We start from the raw sequence: 12,417 nt of genomic DNA on the forward strand, positions 1-12,417 counted from the left end.
TTACAGATGAGAAAGAGAGTATTCAGAGAGCTTCCGTGTTTGCCCCCCATCACCCAGCTAGAAACTGGGGGAGCCATAATTCATTCCTCCAACTCCTGAGGCTGAGTCAAATTCCAACACACTTGTCTTCATGGGCCCACAGTCGCTCCCTGCCGTTGTCCTCTGCCAGCCACCTAATCTCCGCGGAGGCCGTGGTCAACCCTGTCCGTTAGGTGTCCGTGACCATAAAGCTTAGACGTTACTCTTCGAGGGTTATTTATTTTTTAACTGGCAAAGCAAAGCCAAAAAACTTTCTAAATGTGGACTTTCAGGCCTTGGGTTGCGGATGGGGGAAATGCGCCTTTTTCACAAGGGGGGTGGGGTGGGACGTCTTGATATCATGAAGTCCCACTCACCCTGAGACACTGAGCATCATGCTTTCCAATGGGAGTGGACCTGCCTGCCGTTTCCCCTGTAGGTAACTGCAGCATCTTGGCCCAGGTATGCTCCGTCCACTCTCAGCTGTGTTACGTGGGCAGGAGAATGGACACGTGTGTTCAAACACGCCAATGGGTGGGCTGGCATCCTGGGCTCACTGACACCTGGGCACCCACAAATTTGTTCCCCATGCCCGAGGCCCCCCGCCCCATCACCCAGGCCACCTACCTCCCTAGCAACGTCTTGCGGACGGCCTCACCTGCACACGTCTCCCCAAACCTCTGACCACACCCCCCGCCTCTGTGGCCCCTGAGAACACAGACCTTGCCCGCAAGCTCGTAACCGCCGCATTCTTGGCTCTTCAAACAGATCCTCGGACCCCTGGACCACGATGACCAGTGTGGGAAGCAGAAACTGGCCTACAAACTAGAACAAGTCATAACCCTCATGAGCTTAGACAGCTGAGAACCGTCCTTCCAGGGTCCCCTGGAGGGAGGGACACACCAAGCCGTGCCTCAGTCTAGATTATCATCTTTACCAAGTGCAAGTTCCGACTGGCGTCAGGAGCCCCCCCCTGAGCAGCGCTGTCTCCCACCCCCCGCCGCCTGTTTCTGGCTCCCCCCTGCTTTCTGGATCCCCTCTCTTTCAGTTGCTCTGCCAACGGGACTGAACCAAGCCACCGACCCTCAGTAAGTGCCGTTAGTGAGGGACCTGGCCGGGAGACAACAGAGGGCGCTCTTTCCCAGCGGACCCTGCGCATCAGCAGTGGGGCCGAATCCGGAGCCATGGACTGAGGACGTTTCTGTGCTGCTACGTCACCTGCCACTTGCTGACGGCCCCACACTGCTCTGAACCATGGCCTGGGAAGAGGCAGGGGGCTCAGCCTCACCTTCACTGGGACGACGTTGCCTGGCCCATGGTTCCATTGCTGGGGGCCTGGTCCCTTTGCAGCCAGGAGAAGAAAGTCTCCTGCTCGTGGCTGGAGTGGGGGTGTGAGGCGTGGAGCCACCTCTCACTTGATGGGTGGGCATCCAGAGGCCTCCTTGTCCCCTTCCCATCTTCATGGAGCCCTTCCAAGTGCCCAGTGGGCCCAGCCTACCCGGTCTCCTTCCCGCCTGCAGAAGACCAGACCGAAAGAATGGCAGTTACATCCCAACCTCCCAGTCTGGCTCCTGGTGGCAGAAGTGTAACCCGGAGGGGGAGAAAAGAGAAGGGAGCTGCATCCACTCTGGAGGCAGAATTGGTAGTTTTCCATGCAGCTCCACATGCATACGAATCACGGCCACGGGCAGAGGTCTGATCCATCGCAGATCCCCAAGTGCCGCGTGCCACGGCTCCATCCTTAGTCCTCGCTCATCGGGGTCAAGGTAACATGCAGAGCGCGTCCAGGAGATTCTACCTCCAGCTGTCTCCGTGGCTCCACCCCCACCGTCCTTGCTGAGGGCGCCATCGAAGCCTAGCTCCCTGCAGTGTCTGGTGCTGTGGCTATGCAGACAACTTTGTCACTAGACGGTTCAAACCTCCTTGAGAGGAATTATTTCATCAACGTCGCAGCTGTCTCCTGTCACTCTCCTCCCTAACCTCTTTGGCCGTCGTCCTTGAAAGAAACACACACACGAGCCCAGCCTCGTAGAAACAAACCAAAATGCCAGCCAAACTCAGCCCCTGGTTCGTCATGTTCGGGCAGGACTGAAGACTCAAGAGGAAGGACCTGGCCAGAAAGGGAAGAGGGACATACAACTGACCTTGGCCCTGGCATCTGTCTCTCCATCAGTCCATCTATGGCTGTGTCGTTTTAGCCAGCCGGGCAAATGTGTGCTCGCACATGCCTCCTAGGTGAGCAGGGGCTCTGGTGAGAGATGGTCCGATGGACAGCCACGGAAACCTGAAACCTTGAAGGGACCTTAGATGCCACCTCCCTCCGTGGTCCAGTCTCCACCAAAGACTCGCTCCTGACAGCCCCGGTGTCGACTTGGGCGTTGTCTGAGGCGGGGCTAGGAAGGAGGGTTCCACAGTCTTGCCTTCACTCCCCAAGTACGAGACCTCCTCCCTGCCACCCACTCAGAAGGGACCCCGCGTGGAAAGAGGAAGGAAGCACAGAATTTCCAGCATCCTGAACTCAAAGAATGCTCGCCGCGTCAGATAGGCATACCTGTGCGTGCGTGCATGTGAGCTCATGTGCACACACCTGTGTGTGTGCATGTGTGTGCGTGAGTGGGTACGTTTTTGTGTGTGTGTGTGTATCTGCTGCCCCAGGAGTAGGCAGAGAGCTCAGAAAGATTTCTTGTCCTACTAGAGGGATGTGCAGCGTCTCCCTCCTGTGCCCCGCTCACCATTCCTTCGGCACCTTTGCGACATTTCAACTCTTGTTTCCTGTGCTGAGCGCCGGGGGTGAGGTCACCGTCCATAGGAAATCAGGGTGGTCACTGGCCAAGGGAAGCCTGCGCTGGGCGGTTGGTGACACAGGGCAGGGCGTGAGGTGGCCTCGAGGAGAAACCCCAACAACTGGAAGAGAAGCATGAGAAAAGATGCGTGTCAGGGGGGAAAACATAACCAAAGGTTTGGGCAGACGAAGCGCCAGGTGGAGAAGCGCGGACCTTCTACCCTGGATCGTTTGCTTTTCTCCCCAGAAGCCACGAGCCCTGCCGGCCGGGAAGGAAGCATGTGGCCGGGAGGCGGGCTGTGGAGGCACCTTGGCCGTGAAAATATTTTTGCACATGTGAGGGGTTGGGGAGGAGAAAGACACAAACATATTTAACACAGATGTGCTGAATGGAAGCTGTGTAAGTGCGTCTTGATTTATTTTTTAAGTTTTGCACAGTTAGAGGGAAAAAAATGAACGAGCAGAAAAAAAAAAGAGACATCACAGTTCTGCTGAATTTTTTTTTTTACCATATTATTATTATTGTTATTGTTTTCTTTGTCGGTACAAAACTCCCCCCCCCCATGTTTTTGTTGTAAGAGAAACGTCAAACACCTCAGAAATGTCAGGAAGAAAGAGGGGAGGAGGCTGGAGATGTTTCCATGAACCTCCTCATTTCTCCTGGGGGTGGGGTGGGGGGCTGGCTTTATATTAATTGTTGGGGCCGGACTTTGCTGTGGCCCCTGGGAAATGGAGAAACGGGATAGGGTCACGCCAGAGCCCCAACCCAATTTGCCCCATAAGAGCCGTCTCTCCTTTAACTGTTTGTTTTCTGTTTCTTTGCTTTGGATTCTTGGTGCCTGTGTGATAATGTTTCAGAGTAAAGACAAAGCAGCATTGTCAAAAAGCCGCTCTTTCCCCCAGCTCTTCTTTCCAAACCTCTCCTTGGAGTCCCCAGCCTCCTCCTGGCAGGCCAGAGACCCAGGCTGGCCAGCATGTGCCAGAGAAGGGCCCTGGGCAGGCTGTGTCCTGCGGGAGGGCGGTCTCTGCAAACCTCTCCCTGTCACGGTTCATGTGCAGGGTCACAGTTAACGTGCAGGGTCACGGTTCTGTTGAAGGTGGGACCTTTATCTGACTCCTTGAGTCCTAGGCAGAGAGCAGGGGCGAAAAGGCCCTCTCTTCTCAACCTCCCTTTCACCCCATCTCTTCCACTCTTCGCCCCTCAAGACCATGTGGGTCCAAAATAGTACCAGGAGATCACATCGTCCAAATAACTGCCCTGGGCTGGGCAGGGAGCTTGAAAGTTGGAAGGAGATGGGATGACGCCAGAGGTGGCCAGAGGCAGGGAGAACTTTGCAACGTCCCGGATTTAAGGGACTGGGTAGAGAGATGCTGGGGAAGTGAGCTGCAGACTGGTCATCTCTCCTGAGGAGCACACATCTCCCCAGGAATGGACTTTGCCATTCCTGGTCCTTCCATGGAGACGCTGACATTTCTCGGTAGCTGCACATAGCTCCATGAAGTGACGATGGCTACGTGTCGGTTACTTCCTCAGGACAGTATTTTTTTCTTGCCTTCTTGTTTTAATGTGGTTTTGAAATTGGGGACCCAGGATGACCTCGGTATCCCAGAGGCTCACACCCACAGCCAGCCCTGGAGCTTCCTTCTCGTGAGCCTGCAGGCTGGGGAAGGAGGCCAGAGATGCTTGAGAGAGAAGTCAATCCAAGCAAATCCCAGCGTTTGAGACAGGCTGTCCAGGACTGTGCCCAAGGGTGAGGTCCCTGCTACCCCCTTTCCCACGCCCAGGCCCTCAGGCTCTTGTCCTCTTTGCATGTCTGGCTCCTGAGTGTGCCCCTCCCCCAGCAGAGCGGAGTGGGGACAAGCACCCCTGGTCCCTCTTGCCCACCTCCTGCACGTGTAGCCTCTGCCCCAAGGCCATGTATCCGCTAGAATTCAGGAGCTGCTCAGTCCCGCCCTCGGTCCAGCCCCCTGGGACCACCCCTCGCCCCCTCCCGATCGCCAAAGCTGTCTCGCTGAGTGCTCAGGGGTCCCTGGTCCGGCCAGGGCCTGGGGGGGGCCCCCCCGCATCAGAGAAGCCACAAGCAGTCGTTTCCCAAATGACCTCCAGTCTACCAGGCAAGTCTTAATGATGTTTCCAGAATCCTGAACAACCCCTGGCTCCGACCTTAAAGGGAAAGCCCGCTCCCCATCTGTCTCCTCTCTTAGGACCAAGGGGCGCTGCCTTTGGCTTCCCAGGATGCCAAGTCAAATACTTAACCTAGTGAAGGTTAAGGTTAATCACTGTTCATCAAGAACAGACGTTCCTGCCTCAGAGAGCCGAGGAGGTCCCTGGAAGGCCAGCAGCCGTGGGGGCCCTCCCCCGGCAGAAGGCCTGTGGACACTCGTTTCTTGGCCCTGGACCGCGGCCCTTCCAGGAAGGGGCCGCCCCCTCGAGAATCCCAGCGCGGGTCTCTGAGAGGCATTTCCGCGGATGAACAACCTCCAGGTACCCGCGTCCCCGCTGTGACCCCAGCGGACCCCGCCCCAGACAGATCCCAGCTCCTTCCTGGCCTTTCCTCTTCCCTCTATTTGACTTGGCATCCTGCCCTCTCGTTCCTGTCGTCAAGACACTTCCGTCAGCCTCCCCCCCCCCCCCCCCCCCGCTGCCCCCATCAGCTCTTAGGACAGACCACTAAGGGCCCCTGTCCCCTCAGCCCTGCCCTTAGTCTTTAAACTGTAGGTGGGCTGTTTATTTGGAGTTTGTAGTTGGCTATTTTTTGTTTTTGCATTTGAAGAGTTCGGAGAAGGAGGGAGCCCCGGGTCGGGGGGGGGCATGTAAAGTCCAAATACGCGGGGAGGGTGGGCGGGAAACCCTTTACCTGCGACTTTCAAGGGGATGAGAAGAAACTGGAGGCCGAGGGATGGGGCGGGGGGGGCTCCTCCATTTGTTAAAAAAAGGGGTCAGGACAACCCTCGGTGTGACCTTACCATGCTGGGGGCAGCACCGTCTGTGGCTGCTAGTATTCCGGGTGCTTCCTTTGCACCTTTGCTGGCTGGAGCCCAGGGCGCTACCCCAGCTCCCCCCGCATCCTTCGCCCCCACCTCACACCCCCACCCCCACTGCGTAGCAAGCAGTCATCTCACAGAGTGGGAGGCCGAGGTGACGCGGAAGAGGCGGCTCCTGGAGGGGGCCGAGGCTGACGAGCCCCTTCTCCTGGTGCTGGAACGCTGACCCATCCTCCCATTCGGAAAAGAATCTCTGCAGAAAAATTTCAGACATTCAGGAGCGACCTTTCTATTCAACTGCAAATCTTTGCTCCCCAATAAAATTATTTTTTATTAAGGTGAGGAGCCACCTTTACTAATGTAGAGGATGTTTGGCTGTGCAAGTAATACACGCTCATTAGAGTCCCATTTAAATTCCTCGCATAGACCAGTGGCTACTCTAAATCAAAACCAAACCAAACCAAGCAAAATCCCTATGAATGAAAAGACTTCTGTGAGGTAGGCTGGAGGTGGGGGAGGGCCATGGACCTTGGTCAGACCAGCCCACCTGCCCTCCACTCTACCCCATTTCACAGTCTCCCCAGGCCGCCCCTGGGGTCGCTGAATCCTACAGCCTTCCCCCAGAGGCAGCGGGGAGACCCCGTTGGGGATTTTTCACCGAGGGCCCCTCTCTTGAGAAGGCAGCCACTCATGGCACATAGGTCCATGCAACCCATCTTGCACCAGTTTCTTTCTCTGGAATGAGAACTTTTGTTGGTTATCTTTGATCTTACAACTCAAGCTCCCTGACAAGAGTAAAATTCAGAACAGAAGACACAGTTGAAGAGCAAGGCAAAGGACACTTAAGAAACTGAGCCCCCCCCCACCCACCCCGGCCACTTGACCACACAGGACTGTTGACTGCAGTACAGGAGCCTGACCAAGACGGTGTCCGCGTCCTCGTGTCTCCTCCTTCCCTCTTCTTGCCCTGATGTTCCCGCCAGCTTGTTGGCTCGTTAAACCTTCCGTTCTTTCAAGAGAAAAGCTAGTATACCTCAAAGAATCGTGTTTCCATTTGGAAACCATGACGTTGTGTTTTAGGCCCTCCTTCATCACGCCCTGCCTGGGCCTGGCGTCCTTGAGGCCGGAGACCCTGGTTTAGTCATGTTTTGGCTGCGCTGACCAAGAACGAGAACCCCAGGCCCTGAGATGGGAAGGAAGGATTGGAGGCCTCCGCCCTCCTCCCCACTTTAGCTTGTAGAGACCAGCCTATCTCTTTCAGCAAGGTCCTGCCAAGTTACCATAGCAACCAGCAACTCCAGGGTACCACAACAGATAATGGCTCAGTGAGCCCAGGGGTGGGGGGAGAGGAGTCTGGCCGGGTCAGATGACCCAGAGTTAAGTCTCAAACACTTAGAGAGGAGAGGAGGGACAGGAAAGGATCAATAGGTGGCTTAAGGAACAGGCAGGGGACTCTGAGTCTTAGAGAGAGGCCACTGAAGGCGGCAGAGCGGTCATTCTTGCTCCTGTCACCTGCTCCCAGCCCCCGCCCACTTCTGTTTCCAGAACATTCCCACCTTGAACATGACCCTTTGATAGAAACAAAGCAAACCATATCTTTAGACAACAGTGTTATAAGGAGCCTCAAAGATATGTGGATGAAATCTAGGAGAGGAAGAGGGTCGTCTGGTTTTGATTTTTAAAGAAGAGTATCTGAGTAAGAGTTTAAAAAAAAAAAAGATTAAAAAAAGTTTTTAAAAAGGAAACCTATGCTGTTTAAATTGGAGCCCAGTTGTAACTTGGTAAAGGCAAGCTTCTGTACCTTTGTTATAATTAATTGTATACCTGTGTATGTAAATATAAGGCATTCCTATTTTGCAGTTCAGAACAAAAAAAAAAAACCTATTTGTAATATAGAATAAAGTTTATTAAAAAATAATAAAAATGAGGTTTGGGATTTAAGTATGTGTCTGGCTGGGATCAGGGAGGGGGAGGCTGGGCCAGAAGCAGGTGGTGGCGGCGGTGGCAGCCTCTGTGGTGTAGAAATAAAGCACTTTTTTCCTCCAGCTACATGCTGTCTGAACTCCACCACCAGAGACAGCCTTTTACAAAAGGCTCTGTCCTCAGCTACAAAGCAGGTGTCGCAGGAGGCGATAACCCTGCAAAGTGGGGGAAAGCAAACACTCCCAGTCAATGCCGTCCGCAGACACCACTTTAGTGCAGAGCGGATCAGCCTCCGAATCTCTCTCAACACAGCCCTCCAGGCACACGCTCCGGAGGGAAGGCGAGGATTACCACCCCTGCTTCCAGTCTTCTCGGCAAGCTACTCCCAGGCGCAAATGATCTTACCGGTCCCCTTCCCCCCATTTTGATAGAAGGAGGAGACCTTGAACCCCGTTGGACCTCTGGGATAGAAATGGGGTATAGGGAGAAGAAAATGAAGAGGGTGGCGGTGGAGGTGGGGGAAGGGAAGAAAACCACCCATCTACCTGCGCTCACATCCTCCTACGGTCCATGCCGTGGCTCAGAGGTGGGTGAGGGGAAAGGGAAGGAGATGCAGGTGGTGCAGCATAAGTACCAGCCTGGGCCCAGGAAGTCTGTGTCCTCTGCTGCCCTTGGGCAGATGCTTTCTAAGTCTCAGGTCAGCGGATGGAAGGGGTTGGGCTGGATGTCACCATGAAATTCCAATTTTCTTTCTTTTTCTTCCTTCCTTCCTTCCTTTCTTTCTTTCCTTCCTTCCTTCCTTTTCTTTCTTTTTGATTTTTAGCGCCACACTTGCGGCATATGGAAGTCCCCAGGCTAGGAGTCGAATCAGAGCTGTAGCTTCCAGCCTACGCCACAGCCACCACAATGCCATATCTGAGCCGCATCTGCCACCTACACCACAGCTCACAGCAACACCAGATCCTTAAGCCACCGAGAAAGGCCAGAGCTTGACCCCGCAACCCCGTGGACACTCATCAGGTTCATTACCGCTAAGCCACAACGGGAACTCCCCCAATGTTCTTATTATTCAAATTGAAAATCATGAGAAAAGAGAATCGAAAAGGAAGCAAGCAGACAGATGAACCTTCAGGAATCTGAAACTCCTCTATCTCTCTGCCGTATCCCAACCACCAAACCTGAGGCTCCTGGGCATGAGTAACCTCAAGATCGAGCACAAACCAAGAGAACTGACATCAACCAGATGTTTTGTGGACTGGTTTTGGTTTTTGGGGGGTAGTTAAGACACACAGAAAGTATACTTCATGAACAATAAGGAGATGCGAGGTGGGCTTCTGTGGAAAGTTCAGATTCGGGTTCCACCCATGACCCAGTTCCTGCCCTGTCCTCAGATTTATCTATAGGACCTCGTACGTTAGCATAACCAGCCACCGTGACCTTGAGCAGAACACATCTCTGTGATTTTGTTTCCTTATCCGTAAACCATGGACAGGTCTAACTGCTCTGGGAAACCCAGGAGACTGTGGAGAGGGTGGATTCCTGTAACTAAAGCGCAAAGGACCCAGGGCATTAGGAAGGGCCCTTACCTGCATGCGGTACTATTAATAGTCATACGAGTGCTACTGCACAGGCAAAAGAGTGGGTTGGGCCTGGGCCTCAATAACAAACTTAGAGTGGATGCTGCATTCGTCAGCTTGGGCTGCCACAACAGAAGATCAGACTGGGTGGCTCAAACATTTATCCTCTCACCGTTCCGAAGGCTGAAAGTTCAAGGTCAAGGGGCCAGGGTTGGCTTGCAAACAGCTGTCTTTTGGGTCCCCATGTGGTCTTTCCTCTGTATGTGCACCTGGAAAGAGGTCTTTGCTGTCTCTTCAGACGAGAGCCCCTGTCTTATGACCTCACTTAACCTTAATTACCTCCTTAAAGGTCCTGTCTCTGAATTCAGTCACATGGAGGGTTAGAACTTCCACATAGGAATTTTGGAAGGACAGAATTCAGTCCATAGCAGATGCCTTATTTATCATTGCAAAAGCGTAAATACCTAACACCTTATGAAATATGTGTATTTTTGATCGTTAGACTGTGAAATTACTGAAAGTAGAGACCCTACCTCAGTTGAAGCCAAGTTTAACAGTGTCCAGTACAGAGTAAATCCCAGGAAATGACGAATGGATGGAGGAAAGGACGAGGGCCGTAGGACTGGGGGAAGCGACGAAGCTGGTCCCTGGATTATCTTCCCAACTGTGACTAACCTAATCTCTATTATCACTATTGTTATTACTACTATTATTTTATCTTTTTAGGGCCGCACCCACGGCATATGGAAGTTCCCAGGCTAGGGGTCGAATCAGAGCTACAGCTGCCGGCCTATAGCCTAGCCTCAGCAATGCAAGATCCAAGTCACATCTGCAACCTACAGCACAGCTCATGGGAATGCCGGATCCTCAACCCACTGAGTGAGGCCAGGGATCGAACCCATGTCTTCATGGGCACTAGTCAGGTTTGTTACCACTGAGCCACGACGGGAACTCCTGACCTCCATTATTTTTCATATTTGGCCGCACAGCCCCTGCCATGAAAGTTTCTTCTTCAGGAACGGAATTCCTTGAGTCGTGGCTGGGGGTGATGCTGGCAGGTGAGGAGAGCAGGCGTTGTGGTCAGAGCCCCTCCCTGATTGGTAGAGCTGCTCCTGGCCGAGGAGGGCAGATCACCACCACCTTGTCACCTTCTCCAAACCAAACTCCCACCTTGAATGCTGACCCCGAGCCTGCGGGGCTGCTGGGAGTGTCTGCTAAAGCTGAAGGCAGGTGTATGGGGCTGGGTCCCCACATGGAGTGTCACTGTCAACACCACCCACTTTCCCTCCCTGAATGAGCATGACAGTTCCTCACCTAATAAAGGCAGACTGGCCAAGCCTTGCTTTAGGCCGATGAAATCTGCACACTAGTGATGTAGGTTCCCTGCAATGCTCCCTCAGCCTGGACCACAATGACACAGAGCAGAGCCACCAGGTGACCCTAATAGTCATACAGTATGAGTAGAAAATAATTCTTTGTTGTTCGAAGTCCCTGAGGTGTGAGGGCTGTTTGTTACTGCAGCATAACCTAGACTATCCTGACTGTGACAAGGTAGAAGAAGTTAATTTTAACCTGACCGATCAATAGCCTCTTAGTTGATAGGGGGATGAGTGGACGCTCATCTTTCACTTACAGAGAATTATTCTTTTAATCTAAATCTTTCATTAAAAAAAAAAAAAAAGACATTATTGCCTATTTACACTCAATGTACCTAGTCCTCCTGAGTGGGATTTTGGACAGATGAGGGAGGAAGGGGAAGACTCAGACAAAGAGGCAGCAAATCCACAGAGAAGTGGAAAGAAGGAGGGGGAGGGGAGGGGACGGGTCAGGAGAGAAAGTAGGAGCAGCACCTTAGGGGAAGCCAGCGTCTTTTGCCAGTTCTGTGCGGGAGGCTCTCTGCCAGGTATTGGCACAGGCTGCCTGCCCTGGTGAAGCGTGCGTAGCCCCACGTGGCAGTCAGAGTATTCACATCCCACAGCACCCTCAGGAGAGGCTAAATGGACCATCTAGAGATGAACACAACCAAGGAGATTTAAAACAGAGCCTACAGGAGTTCCTGTCATGGTTCAGTGGCTAATGAACCCAACTAGTATCCATGAGGATGTAGATTCGATTCCTGGCCTTGCTCAGTGGGTTAAGGATCTGGCATTGCTGTGAGCGGTGGTGTAGGCCGGCATTGCTGTGGCTGTGGGGTAGGCCGGAGGCTACAGCTCCAATTCAACCCCTAGTCTGGGAACCCCATATGCCAAGGGTGCGGCCCTAAAAAGACAAAAAAAAAAAAAGATTTTTTAAAAAAGCCCATAGCTTCCTATACAGATTTTGATCAGTGATCAATTTAACAGGAAGGCAGAGAACCCATCCTTACCAGGGCACAGACCTGGGGGCGCTGCCTCTCCAGGTCCTCAGCCACCCAGAGGAGGCTGTAAATGACAGCTCCTCTTGATGCCTAGAAAGGCCGGTCCACACACATGGGCTGGCTGCTCTCAGCAGCACCTACTGCTGTCTGATCCTAATAAAGGCCTGACGATCCCTCTGAGATACAAGCAGCGGAGGAGCTCGTGCCCCAAGAGCGGGTGGTGGGGGAGGGGGGCGCTTCTTACCCCTGTGGCACATTGGGGCGCAGACCCGGGCTGCTGCGTCTCCACCAGCTAAGTTCCCCGACTGCCTCTGATTAAGCCCAGCCAACTCCAGTGGCAGAGGGGACAAGAAGACGAGAAGCTGTCAGGGAGGGGAGGCCGACAGGTATCGGGGATGTGCTCTCAGCCCCACTCACTAGAAGCACATCAACGAAAAGGGCCAGATCACGGTGCCCGCCTCACGTGCCCACCTGCCCTTCTCACTCCATCTTCCTCTGTGGTTTCCCTCAAGCTGCGTGAATTCCCGTGGGCAGCACGGGCAAGATGCGCCCCAGACGTGAACTGTGTGAGACCCCTCCGCAGTCCAGACAGCTGTGACTTTGGTCCCCTTTCTGTGACCTGAGCACATTCTCCAGGTAGAGCAGTGGTGAAGGCCTTACCCATCACAGTCCAGCCCTGTCACCTCGGGGCAAATTCCTCACAGTCTCCGAATGAGGCCTTCCTCCCGGGGGTTGTTGAGGGGATCTAGTAGCGAAAGGCTTTCCCAGGACTGAGA

The 12,417-nt window shown here is 53.6% G+C and overlaps 1 protein-coding gene across 1 annotated transcript in view; it reads left to right on the forward strand.

Moving 5' to 3' along the window:
* The window catches only part of PLXNA4 (plexin A4), a 458,094-nt gene extending 454,834 nt beyond the window's left edge, over positions 1 to 3,260 (forward strand). The window contains exon 32 of the mRNA XM_047763901.1: positions 787 to 3,260. Within this exon, the coding sequence (XP_047619857.1) occupies positions 787 to 882 (96 nt within the window). The 3' untranslated portion in view covers positions 883 to 3,260. The remainder of the gene's footprint in view (positions 1 to 786) is intronic.
* Positions 3,261 to 12,417: the final 9,157 nt, after the last annotated feature.

This window comes from Phacochoerus africanus, chromosome 16, assembly GCF_016906955.1.
Source record: "Phacochoerus africanus isolate WHEZ1 chromosome 16, ROS_Pafr_v1, whole genome shotgun sequence".
Lineage (NCBI taxonomy): Eukaryota > Metazoa > Chordata > Mammalia > Artiodactyla > Suidae > Phacochoerus > Phacochoerus africanus.